At 34.2% G+C, this 16,678-nt stretch overlaps 1 protein-coding gene across 10 annotated transcripts in view; it reads left to right on the top strand.

Moving 5' to 3' along the window:
- KIAA0825 (KIAA0825 ortholog) overlaps positions 1-16,678 on the top strand; it is a 252,235-nt gene that overhangs the window by 23,108 nt on the left and 212,449 nt on the right. For 6 of the 10 annotated variants that reach the window (XM_072860772.1, XM_072860775.1, XM_072860774.1 and 3 more), the window contains 3 exons: positions 10,129-10,265; positions 11,780-11,820; positions 11,971-12,110. In XM_072860772.1, coding sequence (XP_072716873.1) covers positions 10,205-10,265; positions 11,780-11,820; positions 11,971-12,110 — 242 coding nt within the window. In that variant the 5' untranslated portion in view covers positions 10,129-10,204. Of the gene's footprint in view, positions 1-10,128; positions 10,266-11,779; positions 11,821-11,970; positions 12,111-16,678 lie in introns of those variants that run through there. The other 4 variants (XM_072860780.1, XM_072860781.1, XM_072860777.1 and 1 more) reach the window with 3 other exon arrangements.

The following is a 16,678-nucleotide window of genomic DNA, read 5'->3' as shown; positions in this document are numbered from 1 at the left end:
TTTGGCTAACACATAAGTCTAGGCAATTGTGTTTTGTGGTAGGTGAGAATAAAATGCTAGGCAAGAAGCCTGAGCTTTTGAGGATTTGCTCGCCTGTTTAGCCTGCTGTATTCAATAGAGTTGCAGCAGGATGCAAGGAACACAGCCAGTGAAAAACATGATATAATTCAAAAAACTCCATAACCCCGGGGAACACCAACAACTGGTGTAATTGGATAGTTCTGTCAGTGTGGCAGCATTTGATTATGAAGAGAGGAGGCAATGACATTTTATTGATAACATGTTTATTTGCAAAATGTATATGACTTACTGCATTAAATTTTATTTGTAGAAGTGCACTGTTTCTTACGTAATATAGGAGTTTTAAAGAAAAATTGCCTTATCTAAAGAACTATTCTCAGTGCCTCACTTCTATCTTTTTTGAAGAAAAGTGAAAACTGAAAACATTGGTAGTCAAATATTATTTCTTAAGAGGACAAAAAGTTGAATATTTAAAATAATTTGATTTGCAAAGTATTAGCTAAAACATTCACAATATAATCAATAATGCTTTCATTATAATTGAAGGTGACAAAATGCAACCTTTTTAGTGTGATTTTTAAGTAGCCTTTAAGAATTCTGTTAACTAAATGAGGAAAAAAATGAAAGCAACAGGAACAAATCAGAAGGATATACAACTCCCTTTCCGTTTTCCTCTCTTTACCTCTTCCTCCCTTTCCCATCTCTCATACTGTTTAATTACAAAGATCTTGGAAAACTTATTTTGAAGAATATATCTAACTTAAGATGTAAACAATGTCTTTAATAACCATCTTTCAAAGTAAAAATGAAAGAAATATTGTTCTGTTTTGGTAATTAAAAACTGTCTATTCATTAATTAAACTAAGAAATAGTACAATCTAAAAATCTCTTTTATATTCTTTTGAAGATCTTATTTGTATGCCAACTATTAACAAGTCATCTGTCAATTTTTAGAAATGTAACATTATTATGTTCATTTTAATCACCTAGAAAATGAATAACAACCTTTGTCACAGAATGACATTTTGATTTTGATAATTTATCCAACTTTGCACAGGAATTTCTATAAGAAAGAACACATAGGTCTTAACCAGATCATCCTTTTTATTTGTTTGTGTTATTTATCATGTGTCTTCCAACTTCAGTGATGACTAAGGTAGAAGTCCTTGAGTCAAGAGTTTTTATTAAGCAACCCAGATTTGTTTTTTGATTGTTGGCTGAAAGAGGGAGCGGCTTGGAGGGCAGTGTTTTGCAAACAGTATAGTTAAAGGCAATATCCCTTGCAGTTATGTCCTCCCATTTCTCATACTTTATGTGTTAATGTTTAGGCCACTGTGCACCTGACATTCCTTCCTTTTGAGTACAGTTTGGTGACACAGAACTTGCAGCTCAGGTTACTCATGCAACTGAATAAGCTGAAGGACCACAGATAGCTTCTCATTGTTTCCCTTGGTACAAGGAGGAGCGGAGTGAAGCAGACACTCTTGGATGTGGCAGAGGTTAGTCATCAGTACTTAAAACCGCTTCAAACATACTTGTTTAGTATAAATGGTGCCAAAGTGTGTCAGAGTCTCCATCAGGTTGCCTTTCAGAGGTATTTCCTATTTAAAACATTCCCAGTGTGATTCATCTGCCAAACAGCAAGCATCCTATGTGCAATTCAGTTGTCCCAGGACAATCCATTCATTTTCCTGCAGTTAGACAATAGGGAGCTTTTTAGAGCTGTGTCCTCATTTTTGGTAAGGTGTTTTCCAAGTGTCTTATCTAGATGTCTGTGCAATCCTTAGCTAGTAGATGCCTTTACCGTAAGTCACATTGGGCTCATTTCTCACTCACACTTTCATCCAGTTCCTTTTAGCAAAAAGTCTTTGGAGACTTACTTTCTTTCCCTGCTTCCCAAGACCTCCAGATTGGACAAATCAGAGTAAGGATTATCTACACAGAGGTACTAGTTGTTATCACTGAATGCTGAAATGTGTGTCTTTATCGTGGTCCCTCCAGGAGGGAGGGATGCTTGTCATACATGTTTGCGAAGTACCAACCTCATCCTGTCCCTGACATTTAAGGATCTAGGGTCATCACTTTCCATGTTTTCCAGCATCACAGCATGACTGCATCTTTAATTAGGAATACCTAATGTTTTAAGGCTTTGTCTCTTATATTACATTATAATAAGAGACATTATTATATTACATTATAATATTTTTTATTACAAATTCTGGGTAGTTCAGCAGAGTCAGTTACAGGGATTTTCTTTTCCATTTGTGCAACTATTTTTCTGAAACGTGTTATAACTTAATTATCTCTGAGTCTTCTACCCCTTTGCAAAACTTGGCAGAAATTGGGAAGAATGTGTGCCTGAGACAGCGTGGAGAAAGACAGATGCACAGACAATGGTTGCATAAGCCCCATTTTCTTTGGAAAGTAGACTGAAAAGCAGGAACACAAAGTTGAAGTAGAGGAATAGAAGATGAGAAGGCAATTAATAGAAAAGAGTTATGTATAAAAAAGAGCAGGAAATAACTTTTTTTTAACCTACATTCCACATATTTGTGCTTTAAAGAAGAAAAGGCTATAGACACCAAAGAGGAAGATGTTATTAGAGGCGGTATGTCACTGTTGTCACTTACGTTATGGTGAAAAACCTTTTTCTGAAAGGAAGTGATACAGAAGTCTTTAAGATTATTTAGTCTTGCTTTGCTGTCCTCTTACAGTTTGTATGTAACCAAATATTCTCAGCCAAAATACTTTGTCTCTTCTGGGCTTCATCGTGAATTTGCTGGCGTACTTTGAATAAGAGCAGTGAAGGTTTCTTATGAGTTCCAAGATGGAAATTGCATCTGTAAGATAAGTCTGGTTTGATCTATTGGCTGCTTTGAAGGTTTGGGTGAGAGAGTGAGTAAGAAGCTTGATGTTTCCATTGTGTACTCCTGGATGTGTAGCATGGGGGAAGCAAGCAGATGCTTTTTATTAAAACAAGACTTTGTCTTGCAAGCTTGAAAATACCTAACACATTCTAGATCGTGTGTACTCCAGTATATATACTCCAGGGTACATGGTAAAAGAAAGTAGACTGTCATTACTTTACTTATGGGGTTTTTTTCAAGGAGAGAAGAACAGAAGCTTAACAGTGCTTTTGAAGTTGAAAATCATAGGTGAATAAGAAGCAGTATGTGACTGCATTACCCTATAGTATCTTAATGATGTATTGAGCATTAGGCAGTATGGCATGAAACCTTTACAGGTTGAGTTATGCCAGCAAAAACTAATTTAAACTTTTGATTTAAGAAATGATTTACAAAAAAAGAAAAAGGAAATTTAATGGACATTTACAGTTGTCAGTACAATGTTTCATATGACCCTGTGTAGAATTTAGTAAGAAGCTTTAATAATAGTATTTGGGGAAAAAAAAAATCCATGACATTTATACTACTGAACAAGCCTTTAAGATTGTGAATATAAACTTGGACCCACTTAAGAGACATCTCTATGGAGAGTTTCTGTATTTCATTTTTATAAAATTGACATTTTTCAAACTCTCAGCTTTAAGTACTTGAGAAGTAATGGGAGAAAATAGAACGTGTGGGAGTGAAGGGACTGAAATGCAGCCTACCTTTTAAAAGCTGTGGTCACAGACTTTTTTTGTAATTCTTTTAAATATAATAGTTTCATTGGAAGGCTATTTCCTGTTAAAATTCTAACAACTCTGTATCTGATCTACTGAACTATAAGACCTCAAAGGTCTTGAAATTTCTTCCCTTTAAATACCATTGTCCTCAAAGAGTATTGTGTCAGGATGGAGGATTTTTCCAATAAACAAGAAGATAAAATGCCTTTATGGTCTAGTATAGAAGTAGCTAGTATGTATTTGTAAGGTTTTTAGTTGAAAAAGGTATATGTTAGGTTCTTTACCAGTGTGTTAAAAGATTAGTTCCTTCAGTACAGTCCTTATAAATCTGTGCCATTTTAGACATTAATGAGAAGCAAGATAGGAAGGCTGTAGCAGGTGTTGTTGAGAGCATAGTTCTGAGAGGGATTTGGGGGTTTATAAAGTATTGCCTCTTCTTTCTGAGTTTATAAGTATCAGAAAGTGAGAAAACTCACATATTATCCCTAAAAAGCATCTCTTATTGCCACAATTGGAAAGACAATTCTGCAGTAGATGCACCATTAGTCTCACACATAGGAGATATCTAATATTCTTGTCCTTCAGGAAAAAACACAATGCCATGCAGTCTTTCTGGGGAAAGTAATTATTGTTCGCAGACATTTTCTCATACCAGTATGCAAAATTTACTCAATACTTATGATCCTCGGCTGTGGCTGTAGAAAATAAATTAAATACTATATGCCATTTTGGAATTATTCAAGTTACTGTATGTTTTCTTGGCAAATACCATTAGTCAAAAAAAAAAGGATGATAAGAAAACATATGGTAGGTATTTCTAACTAGGCTCCTACAGCTCTCTTGTCTATGCATTAGTGATTACTTTAGTCTACTGATTGGTAATTATTTTTGTAATTGAAAAGTATTTTTAAAACATCCACCGTTCATAAAGCATATCCATTTGACAATGAGATTGATTGATGTAGTCTTAATGGGGGACAATGGCAGAAGAGGATTTTATGATGTGTTTGTGTGTATGTGGCAATGGCAGAAAAGTGGATTATTGAATTTTTTTTGGTAAGGCCTTAAACCGTATTTAAAGAAGGCAACATTGACACCAGGTTTATCCATTTTCTTAACTTAGTAAATATAACAGAACTACAGGCACAAAAAAAGAATTCTATGAGAAGAGGCATCTTGAATCCTTCTTTTATCTCTACTAAAGAAATCCAGAAAAGGAAAAAAAAGAAAAAAGGCACACTTGTGTACAAACAGTTGTCACACTTACGGTTTTAGTAACTGTAAAGACTGATAAGAAGGTAGGGAAAGCCACTGACTTTTCACAAGTAGGATGCTTAATGTTTGTGGGCTTCTTGTCGAAGAATTGCTTGTTTATAAATGTTGAATCTTGGATGTTGTACATTGTGGGATTGTAGCTACGGGTTAACTAGCTGAGAGACAAAGATGATACAGGACTGTTTCACTCAAGAGCTACTCAGAAAATGGCCGTTTCTTCTTTTCTGAAGGTTATGAAATCATGTTATGCTTTATTCCTTTCTTCTGACATAACTCCTCAGGAGTTTCCTTGCAATTCCAGATGGCATGTTTCTCTTTTGAAGTCACTGCCTTTGACCAATAGTGTTTGATTAAGTTTATGTAAATGAGAATTCTCTCCTTGTCTTTGAACATCTCTTACCAGTCCCAAGTAGCAGGAAAGCTAAAAAAGCAGTGCTGATTCCTTTGCTTTATATTCTCAACTTTTCACTTTGTATGACTCAAAGAATGGGGGAGAGGCAGTAAGAACTCATGGATCTTAGTTTTAAATTCTTGCATGTACATATGCCTAGAAAACAGGACTAGGCAACATAGTTTGAAAAACTCACAGATATTAAAAATAATAACATATGCTATTTGTCAGAAATGTGCATTAGCTGATTTTTAGTATAGGAATATTTCTAAGTGAGATAGATATCCAGGCCTTTTTCAAGGCTTTAGATGTGATGATTCAATGGCTGATACAGCTGCCTTAGATCAGAGCACTGCATTCTGATATTACAGCTTTAGACAGAAGGCACAGCTTTCTGTTTCATCCACAGTGAGGACTGTGTTTCTTCAGTCCCACTGTGGGTTGTATCTTACTCCCACTCTCTTATTTGCTGTCTCTTATAATGGCAGAATTTGGGAGAAAAACTGTGTTCAATACGTTTACAAATTTAATTATAGATATGGAGAATCTCTCTTTGAAAGATATAAAGGAAAATGTGTTATGAGTGTGGTGAATAACAACTGATGAATATAAAATTAACATTTAAATACAAGTTTATGACCACAGCAAATGTGGAAAGTCTGCAGGAGGAACATTACAAGAAGTTTTTAATAAAACCTGTTTCAAAGTTATTTGTGGCATTCAAGATATTTTGTAAATACAACCCTCATGAAGACTATTTTTCATATACATTGAATGTGTTTTTACTGGAACGATATGGTATTCTCTTTGTAAAAGCTGTGTATGCTTCAGCAAAGTGTGGGAAATAGGTGAATATGAAAGATAAATTGGAAAATTTAAATAGAGATCTTCAATACCTGCCTCTTAGCAGAACCAAAAACGGGTTATGTTCTTTTATAGACAGAATTTTTAATTTCTTCCTTTTCTTTTACCAGTCTTATTTTAAATAGGGATAGAATTTTGAAAGGATTTTTACCACAGAAAATTGGGTAAGAAGCTTTTACTGTGTCAGAGTAGAGCTCAAGAAATAATCATTTTTAAATGTATTTCTTGCATAAGCTCTATGTGGTTTCCAAAAAAACTTTAAATACTCAGACGATGTGGAGTCCAGAACAGTAGGAATTTCACATTGAATAGTATTATCTCAGGCCATTGCCACCGCTGTTGCTGCCTGCTGTGCGATTGCAGATGACATCTTCTGTGCTGTAAAGCAGCTGGGAACAGTTGTGCAATTAAGGATAGATAAAGGAAATCATTGTTAAGATGATGGTTTGAAAGTGTAAGCTGAGTGATGAAAAATCTTGTCAATTCTCTCATCCCCTTTTAGTTTTGCAAGGATGCTAGGGCAATAAAGAGATATCTCCTGTAAGATAAGAAGCAGTATCAGAAAAAAAGCTTCAGTGATTTGGCTAGCTCTCTGTACATTCAAACTGTGCTGCAGTTTGAAATATCCCTGTTTTCAAATCACGGGTACATTGACATCCTCTTTTTAAAGTAGTGCTAATGGTAACAATTTTCTTTTATTGTCCTGGATATGGGTGGAATGAGAGCTCTAGGGGTAAAACTCATATAATGTTAAAGTAAGTTTTCAAATATTTAGATTGGCTGTAAAGGCCAGAAAATTTGATTGCCATGGTGCTTGGATTGCACTTAGACAAAGCATTTTGTGCTGAAGTGTGGAATATTATATGTGGACAAAAAATGTTGCTAAATGAATAAATGTATTACATAACAGTTTCTAAATATTTTATATGTACAAGTTATTGTTTAAATTCAAAATACAAATAGTTATTTAAAAGTTATCTTGAAATATACTAAAGGTAATGTTTGAAGTATTTGGAAGTACGTGTCTCATTGTACAAGAGCTAAAATAGTACATTGGCATTAACTGAGTTAAATTAATGACAGGTCATGAGTTCTTTAACTCTTGAATGACTTTTTAAAGACTGAATTGTGGAGTTGTACAATAATGAGATTTGGTTTATACAAATCTTGGTTTAGAAATCAGTGATTTGAACAAACCTACATCAGTCTGCCAGTTTTTTATCCTCTAAAGAGGTTTGTTTACACATTTATGCTGGTTCTGGTGAATAACAGAAGTTATGATAAAACCAAAACATTTATTCTGTAATAAATCAGGAAGCGAAATTATTGTAATGAAATTGAAGAGGTTTTTTTATTTTATTCTTCAGCTACTAGTCACAAACTTGGTATTTAATTCTCTATCTTTGTCAAACCATTTATGTTAAAATTATTAGGGGTTTATTTAATTAAGATGGTTAATTGTTAATTTTCAGTCTTCTGGAATAAGTCTGTTACAGATTGCCCCATATTCTGGTCTTAACAGGTTAGAAATACTGGGAATGAAGACTTTCTACCCAAGTACACATCATTTGCTTAGTGTGCCACCTCATAAATTGTTGGTTCCATTAAATATCTGCAAGTGCTTAAGTAGTAGATTCTGCTTTAGATAGAAAAAGATAGGTTTAGATAACTTGTTTAGATTATTTCACACATAGTAGTGTGTGTGTGTAAAAGCCTACTTCTGGATTTTATTGAAACCTTAGTGGTCTGTTTTGTCTTTTTTCTGAAAACCTACTGTGTAATTTGCTCAAGTATAGGTGCTATAGTGCTCAAAGACAGATCTCTTTGGATCTGCATTGTATGAAATGGTATACTGCCTAAGCTTCTTAGTTTACTTTCAGTTTGCATAAATGTATACAGGGCATTTGAAAACCCATGAAAGTTTAAATTTTAGTTGGAAGTTTAACAAAGTGTGATCAAACATTATGAGAAACCATGTCTAACTTTAAACTTCCTGCTTTAGTTCTGCTATGATTTTCTTGAACACGTATGTACTATAATTTTTTTTTCAAAGGGCCTAACAGCCCAGCTAATTAATTTTCCATTAGACTTAGGCAATTAATTCAGAGGAAACTCCAGGCGAACTGAAGTTTAAAACTGTATTTAGATTTTTTTTTTGCCCCCCGAGGTGTTCTGTGTAACTATAATACAAAATTTGTCTGACATTCTCCATGGTTGATGCTGTCCTGTGATACCTGAAACCCACTGAAGTCAAAACAAGAATCTTAACTGGCTGAAGTGCCATAGGGAAATAAAGGAGTAACAGTACTGAGTATTTACCAATAAATAAGTCTGTCAACGTTTACAAAGTTTCTAGAAATGCTGGAATGGATTTGTATTCTATAAACATGACCTAGTAATGTTCTACCCAGTGTAATGAAAGACCCGTAATTTATATTTTAAAAGAATACTGTTTGTGTCAAAAGGTGGGAGATGTCTGTTAGCTGCATATCTACAGTATGTTAGACTGTGAATCTATAGTTAAATGTTGCGTTTTATACATGTATAGAGTTATATTGTACATGTGTAAATTCAACAAAAGTGCTCATAGAAAAACCTGTTCATTTTAGGTCCACACAACTTTTACAAACTGTATATCTGATAACAAATGCTTATTATAGTAAATATAAACAATACAAATTTATCTTAGAAATCCCGTGGAATTTCCCATGTATGTTTGTAGTGGAAGGTTTTTACAATGACGTTTATTGAACTGTTGTATCAGAATTAAGAAATATCCAATTTGAACTAAGTATCATTTTATATAGGACTTCTATGAGAAGATTGTTTCCTTTTGATTGACATTGAAAAAGAAAACACTAAAGAAAAAAGAAAAAGTGCTTTTTGGTGGTAAACACTATATGAATTGAAAAAGCAAGAAATATCTGTTGTATCAACTTGAAAGTTTCATAATGTTTTTTCAAATAGGCCTAATTGTTTTCAGTAAAAACTGGTTCTTAATGTCAGGCTTGCTAGAAGTGGGGAATTGTTACAGTGAAGTTAAATTGCATTGATACTGTGGGTTAAAATAAGAGACCTGAAAAATACTTCTTTTTAAGCTACACTGCACATAGGTGAAGTGTCTTGAGTAGCTACCAAAAAGATTGACAGCTATGTCATTTTAATGATGATGAGTGGTCCTCTAATATGTTTTGAAAAGAACTATACCTATTGCAGATAGGGACACATTGAGTGGCATCTGAAGCAGGTTCTCTAAGACTATTTGTCTCAAAACATACAATATTTCACTGTGATAGTAAATAGAAATATGATGGGATGATACTTTTTATGCAGCATAATAACAGGTGTTAAATTAAGCTCCTTTGCAGAAGAAATGGGTTGTTACTGTCTAAAATACTTTGAAAGAATTTGGTTTTTCAAAACAGAGTTCTTCCCCCATATTATCACAAATAATAAAAATTTTGAGAAACAGATTTATTTCTTAACAAAAATTGGTTTTTGCCATCAGAGAAGGGCTGTGTCATACTGTCTATCAGGGAGCAGCCATGACTGCCTGCTCTTTGAGGGCTGCGAGAGAAGGGGGATAACCCGAATGGCAGGGGAGGGACCTTGCCAGCCGATGCCCATACTGCTGCCCCAAGGGAGGCACCAGAGTGATAGTCTAGTTCCACTGAGAGTCCAGGTCATCAGAGAGTTAAAGCCTATTAGTGCACCCAGGGACCTGGCACTGGTTACGATAAATAACAGTAGCATTTCTGTTCAATTTGTATTAATTTATATCTTGATGTACTTATTTTTTCCTTCTGAAACATTTTTGTGTTCTGCTTCTTCATATGATAGTCTTGTATTAGAGAAATACTTAGATTTTTGTAAGAAGTTACTATTGACCATCTAAAACAATGTTTGAAAACTGAATAATCAAATGTTGCTTTTTCCCCCATAAACCAAGACTGAAAGGAATAATTACCTTGTTTTGACAAGTGAACCGAAGAAGTATGACATAGAAGTCTTACAGGAATGCATACATGAAAACTAGGCTGTCATGTTTACAAGGTGATTTCTTTCCTATGATGAATTTTTTAAACAGTAAGTGGTCTGTAAACTATACTGATATTTTTCTGAGGAACATAAGCTTCTCTTGGCTATCCTGTAAGGAAAAGAGTTAGGAATACATGTAAAATTTTGATTGTGCAGCTATTTTATGAAAACTCTGAATCATTCCAAGCTGTTATTATTTTTGGATTACATATATCTATTAAACAGTACATTCTACACAAATCATTGACTGTTCTGCAAGCACAGTTGAATAAAAGATGGGTTTGAGTTATAGCTATTGAATGGAGTTAGCATCACATTCTGTATAAACTCTAAGATATTTCTGAAGAGGAAAGGGAATGGATTTGTGTGACCATGTCTGAATATAAGTATACATGAGTGAACCACTGTATTTTCAGTATTCTTTTTATCTCAATTCTGTAAAGCACTGCTTAATGTTTTTCCATTGGTTGCAGAACCTTCCCAAGTTGGCTTACTATTTATTTGCCAGAACAACCGACTGAAGTATTTCAGCATTTGGAAGAGTGCTTTTTAACTTCTACTTTTAATTACAGTGTCTTTAGTTGCAGTAACATCTGTTAAGATACTTTGAGTCTTATATTCAAAGACTGATCTTCCCTCGATGTGTTATGTGATGTCTTTGGTTTACATGCAAACTTTTTAACCAGAAGGGTGACTGAGTTTCAGCTACATTGCAGAATGCTGAAAGTCTTTGAATTGTTATTTGCAAAGAGGTATTCTGTAGCTTCTGAGAATTTAAGAAAATTATATATCCATTAAATATTTTGTAGTATTGTGCCGTTAATTCAGATGTGCGAGATACTAGGCTCTAAAGTACCTTCACGTTTATTCTAACTTTGTTTTGAAAGAGCAAAACCAGAATCAGTAGTGTAATTTCTGCTGAAGAAATGTGCAGTTCTGCTACTTGTAGGTCTACACTTATATTTGACCAAAATTATCATCTTGACCTTGTATCTTAATCTGATGTTCTTTTGGAGCATGTGTCTTGTAGACCGTTCACTTAGAAAAACTCTCAATCTATTTTTCTAGTAGGGCCTCTAGGTAAATTTCCAACCAACACTGTAATTGCTTGATAAAAGAATATTGCTTGTAGGAAATATAGTGTATTTATTACATGGCCAGCAGGTCAAGGGAGGACATTCTGCCCCTCTTCTCCACTCTGGTGAGACCCCCCCTGCAGTTCTGCATCCAGATCTGGGGTCCTCAGCACAGGAAGGACATGGACCTGTTGGAGCCGGTCCAGAGGAGGGCCACAAAAATGATCCGAGGGCTGGAACACCTCTGCTGTGAGGACAGGCTGAGAGAGTTGGGGTTGTTCAGCCTGGAGAGGAGAACGCTCTGGGAAGACCTTATAGCAGCCTTCCAGTACTTAAAGGGGGCCTTTAAGAAAGATGGGGACAGACTTCTTAGTAGTAAAACAAATTAATGAATAAAGTTACGACTCTAGTTAAAGTAGAAGAACTGATTTAAACCAAAAAAAAATACAAGATATTATGAAATTTATCTCTGCTTTTATTTTACAGGTGTTCCTCTCTGTAGAACTCTACTCAGAAGCATTCACAAGGTTTACTATTCAGCACCAATTTTATAATTCCCTACATAAACAGTTCCCTTATTAATCTAAGTATTTCCAAGGAACAAAATGTTGTATATTTTGATACTTATAGTCTGAATTTTTTCATTATTCAACCACCTTTCTGTATCTGTTTTACAGATTCTGAAAATGGAATGGGGAGGAGAGTATTCTCTTGATTCTTCCAATTTAGACTGTTTGTTAAATGTCCTTCCTGGAGAATTGGAGTTTCAACAAATCCTTAGTGATCTTGATGAAAAAATAAAGAAGAACTCTTCTAGGTAAAGAATACTTTATCTGTATGCAAAATACTAGTGGAAATTTAGGAAGAAATAGGGCTTTTCTATTCTTTCTTTTCTAGTTGTAGGCTAAAATTCTGATAATTATTTCTGTAGTAGTTTTACCTTAACCATTTGAGCATATAACAAATTTTTAGTGCTACATAATTTTTGTGCTATAGTCTTTCTCTGTATGGTATTTTTAACAGCTGAATCATCTTAATCTTAGGAATTATTGCAGTAGGTGTGATAGTGGAGGAAGAAAATGTGTATTCCCATGACAGTTGTATTTCCTACAGCTGTGAGATAGAATTTTTATTCACTAAAAGAGCTACAGAATTTTACAAAAAAGTAAAATTTTAACTAAGTATGTTCTTTAGGCATTTCTAATGGACATAGAAAAAGCAAGTAAGTTAATATATATAATCCTTATATAAGCCATTATTTTACGTGTTTGAGTTAAAACTGTTATGCTTCAATAGAAGATTTTCTAACTAGAATTTGTTCTGTAATATATTGCGTTGTCCACTTCTTTGTAACATATCTGTTTCCAAATATCAATGCTACAGAAACAGTGGAGTACTGAAAGAGTTCTTTGTTGATGCTGATTTTTTGCATGACAAAAAAATCAGGTCAAGGTTTTGTGCCTTATTTGAAACGTGGTGGTGGTGTTTAGTGGCTGAACTCTTTGGTATCTTTAAAATGCTTTGATCTGTGAAAGATGCTCTTAAGCAAATAAACTAATTGCCCTTTTAAAAAAGTAAGCGTACATCCAGAGATATAACAAATAGCAGAATTTTGTATTAAATATTGAAAATGCTTGCCTTTGGATAACAGTGCACATTATAGAGTCATATGATTTCAAAGAATGCCCTTCATGACATCTGTTTTAAGATTGTGTAATTTAATGAAGCCCAGATTTTGGTCCTCCATTTTGGAGGTCTTTGTCTGATCCCAAACAGCTTCCTGAAGAATGGAGATAAACCATTGCTGTATCTCACTGAAAAGTGACTTAGGTCATCTCTGAATTATTGTTATATTGCTTATGCCAGGCTGAGACATTTTTCAGGCTTTTTATTTATATTACTCATATCTCACATTTTGAACATTTTCATTTAAAAACTTTGTGTTTACAAATGTAGTTGTGATAGTAATAATCCCACGGTAGTGAAGATCTGGGAAATATGCTATTGTGGACCACTGCATAGTGCAATTTCATATTACAGTTTTCCAGCTGTTGACATCAGTGAAATGTAGATACTTACTTAGAGTTTAGTTGATGTCGTAACACAGTTATAGGTACTTACATTTTGAGTTGCTATGTTCTTATCTATCTGGGAAAAAACAACATCAGCATTTTTGGCAGATGTGTTGTCAACTCTTCAGCTACCAAATAAAAGTGATTTTGTCGTCATTATGCAGAGCCAGCCTGAGAGTTAGAAAAATTATTATCGAGATGAGTCTTTGGAATGCATGCTTTGCTACTCTTTCTGGTTTTAATGTGTGTAAAATGTATGCTGCTGGTTGAGAAGACTTTTGGCTATAGGAAAGCAGGCCAGCTGTTCATTCTTTTTAATGGTACTTTATATCAGTTAACATTTTATGTTACATTTTACATTAACATCATCACAGTGGAACTATTTGTACATTTTTAAGCTGATTGTCCCCATCTTAGGGACATAGTCCTACAAATTAGAAGGGGCTGTTGCTGTAACTTTTGTAAGATCCAAATGGTATTATATCCAAGGAGAGCAAGAAATTGGATGAGGGTGTGGTACACAGCAATGTGTGTCAGGAAAAGCTTTGTATTTCTGCTGAATAGACACTTAAGCTAGTTTTTAAACTAATTTTCACAAGGAAAATCAGAAAGTAGCCTTGTAGTTACCAGGTGATATTTTGCTCCTGTAATGTGTCAGTTTCAGAAATGGAGAGGAGTTTAAAAGAAGATGGACAGCAGCTGATGTGACTTTTAAATTAAAAAGAGTCCTTTTATTGCTAATATATTAGAGGTAGCATGGAATGAAATCATTTTCAAGTTACCATTGATCTTTGTAAGTGGTATGATAAGAGCCGCTCTATGCGCTACAGTGATACAATTGGAATACAATCCATTTTTCATCAGATAGATTTATGATTTTATTATACCACAGAGAATAAACATAATAGTATACGGCATATATATATTTTTAAAAATAAAACATTGTGTAAAAAATTATGATCCAAAAGTGTGTAAATCACTTGAATGCTCATTTATTGCCTTCCAACTGAATAGCTTTTATAAAATTGTGTGACACGACAAATCAGATATGCTTTCCAGCAGTTGAATTACCTTCAGTATTTTTGTATTGTACGAATTCTATTTGGTGCTACAAGAAAAAAAAAAAGGGCCATCTGTGTGAAATTGTTTTATTTGTAAGTTTTAAGGGACTAAGTGGTTCATTCATTCACTATCATATAATCGAGCTCTTATTACACTTGAATGTTAACTTTATTTTTACAGCAGTTTATAGAGGCAGATGAATATGAACTCTCAAAAAGATTGTCATTGCTGGCTAGTTTTATATGCAATTATAGTTTTGGGTTATTCTAAAGCGTGAAGTTGCATTCATAATTTAATCAGGATGGTCATTTGTCTTCAGTCATTCACCTCACATTTGTTTTGACTTTTACTGTTTGTCAAAGCTGAGGTTTTGGATTATTTTTTTTTCCTAATACAGAGGATTAAGAATTAGTAAGAGTTAATTTTTGAGCAATCCACAGAACTAAACTTTCAGCTGATATTTAATACTTCTAAGCAGAAAAAAAGGTACAGAGCTTGAAACCAAGATTATAGTGCATAACTTGAAAGTGATCGTAAACCTGAAATCTCTTCAGCAGTTGATTTTTTTGTGTGTGTGTTCAGTTCTTTCTTCAGTGAGTGATTGGCTGCCTTTTAGTGGTGATAAAGTGGTGATAAATTCTATGAGGCTGTAGGACAGTGTGAGGTATTCTAGGTCTTCTTCAACAGAACAATTACTCAAAATTCGACAAAATTATTTACTAATAATTGTATCTCCACAATACACTGGAGACTATATCTTTGTAAGGCTTTTCACAAAGGCTTAATTTGACTTTAATCAGATAAACTTCAACCTGACCCTCTGTCTATTTAACAGTAATTCAGTCATCTGGGATTTTGATGAAGGTCTTTTTTCAAGTGCTCCAGTGAGGTCAATACTAATAAGTGCTTACAGCATTGCATCTTGTCCCATAACTGTTCAATATAAATTGTAATCATTATTTGAGCAACTAACAAGATCCTTAACTTGCAAATAATAGGACTATCTGGCAAGTACCTCAATAAGGATAGTTGGCATTTTCGAGTTGTTGATTATAACTTTGCTGATTTGCATAGAAATAATTCCCACTATCAATACCTCACAATGAAGGGGTGGAGGAGTTTCAAACAGGGTATTAAGCACTGCTGTGTCATTCCATTTTCCTGTAGCAGAATTGGAGTGTGCAAGGGCTCATGTGTTTTTAAACTGAGATGTGCTGCAAGAGTTATCTTTCTGTATTTTATTTTGAAGAAAATCTTGGCTTCTTCCTCTCTGGAATTTTCAGGAAGCATCTACACCTCACTTTCTTGGTATTCAAGAGAATTAGCAAAATCTTGGCATCTCCATCCAAAATCCCAATAGTAGTCAATTATTTGGGAGAATTTCAAACTAGAGCTAATAGTAGAGGAATAAAATTGATAATTCTATCAGTTTTACTTGGACCTAATATTTATCACAGCTTTCAAAAAGAATTTGACTCCTCTGTGTAAATGTAACCTGCTTGCTGTACTAGCGCATTACTGTAGTATTTAGCTGAGAATTTAGTACCTATTAAGATATTAGAATAAAATAAAATCTTTGTCAAAATAGTATCTGTATACCCACTGCCTTGGACTAATTGCTAGGAATGAGTAATTAAAATGAGAAAGGAATGTAATTTTATTCCTGTTCAGCCTGTGTTGTCTTTGTGCATGATCGCTGAGTTCAGGATAGTTGTTTCTTATCTCCTTACTAGCTGGACAATACAGAGTTTCTCAGAGATTGGTTATTTTAATAGACACACAGTTTCTTAACTCCAGTCTGCGGTGATTATAATTGTGTCAGTATCTTAGGTAGTTAGTTAGCTGTCACGTACATCTACAGAAGCTGTAATCAGATGTTTGACTGCACTGCAAAACATCCCAATTCATTTCTTATGAGGATACAGAAAACATTGGTTTTTTAGCCATTATTTTTCACTATCATGTTTTGGTCAATGGAGTTGAAAGACTCCTGTGTTTCATTGCCAGTCTTCTGAAATAACTTATCAAGGCAAAGCTTACATCTTGTGGACTGAAATATCTCAAGTCTTTAAGAGAAAATTGGAAATTAAATGTAGGCAGTGGTTCAGTTAGAACTGATGGTTATCACGTTGTTAAGCTGTTGAGTAAGTTTCTCTTGCTGAGGTGCAGAGAAGTCATCACTATTCTATTTCTTTCTGGTTTCAATGGTATAGTTACTTTACAGTTTTGGTGGATATGTTTTGTAAGTAGC

This window comes from Ciconia boyciana, chromosome 4 (assembly GCF_034638445.1).
Source record: "Ciconia boyciana chromosome 4, ASM3463844v1, whole genome shotgun sequence".
Classification (NCBI taxonomy): domain Eukaryota; kingdom Metazoa; phylum Chordata; class Aves; order Ciconiiformes; family Ciconiidae; genus Ciconia; species Ciconia boyciana.
The sequence above is the reverse complement of the archived record's forward strand: the minus strand, read 5'-3'. Positions and strand labels throughout refer to the sequence as shown.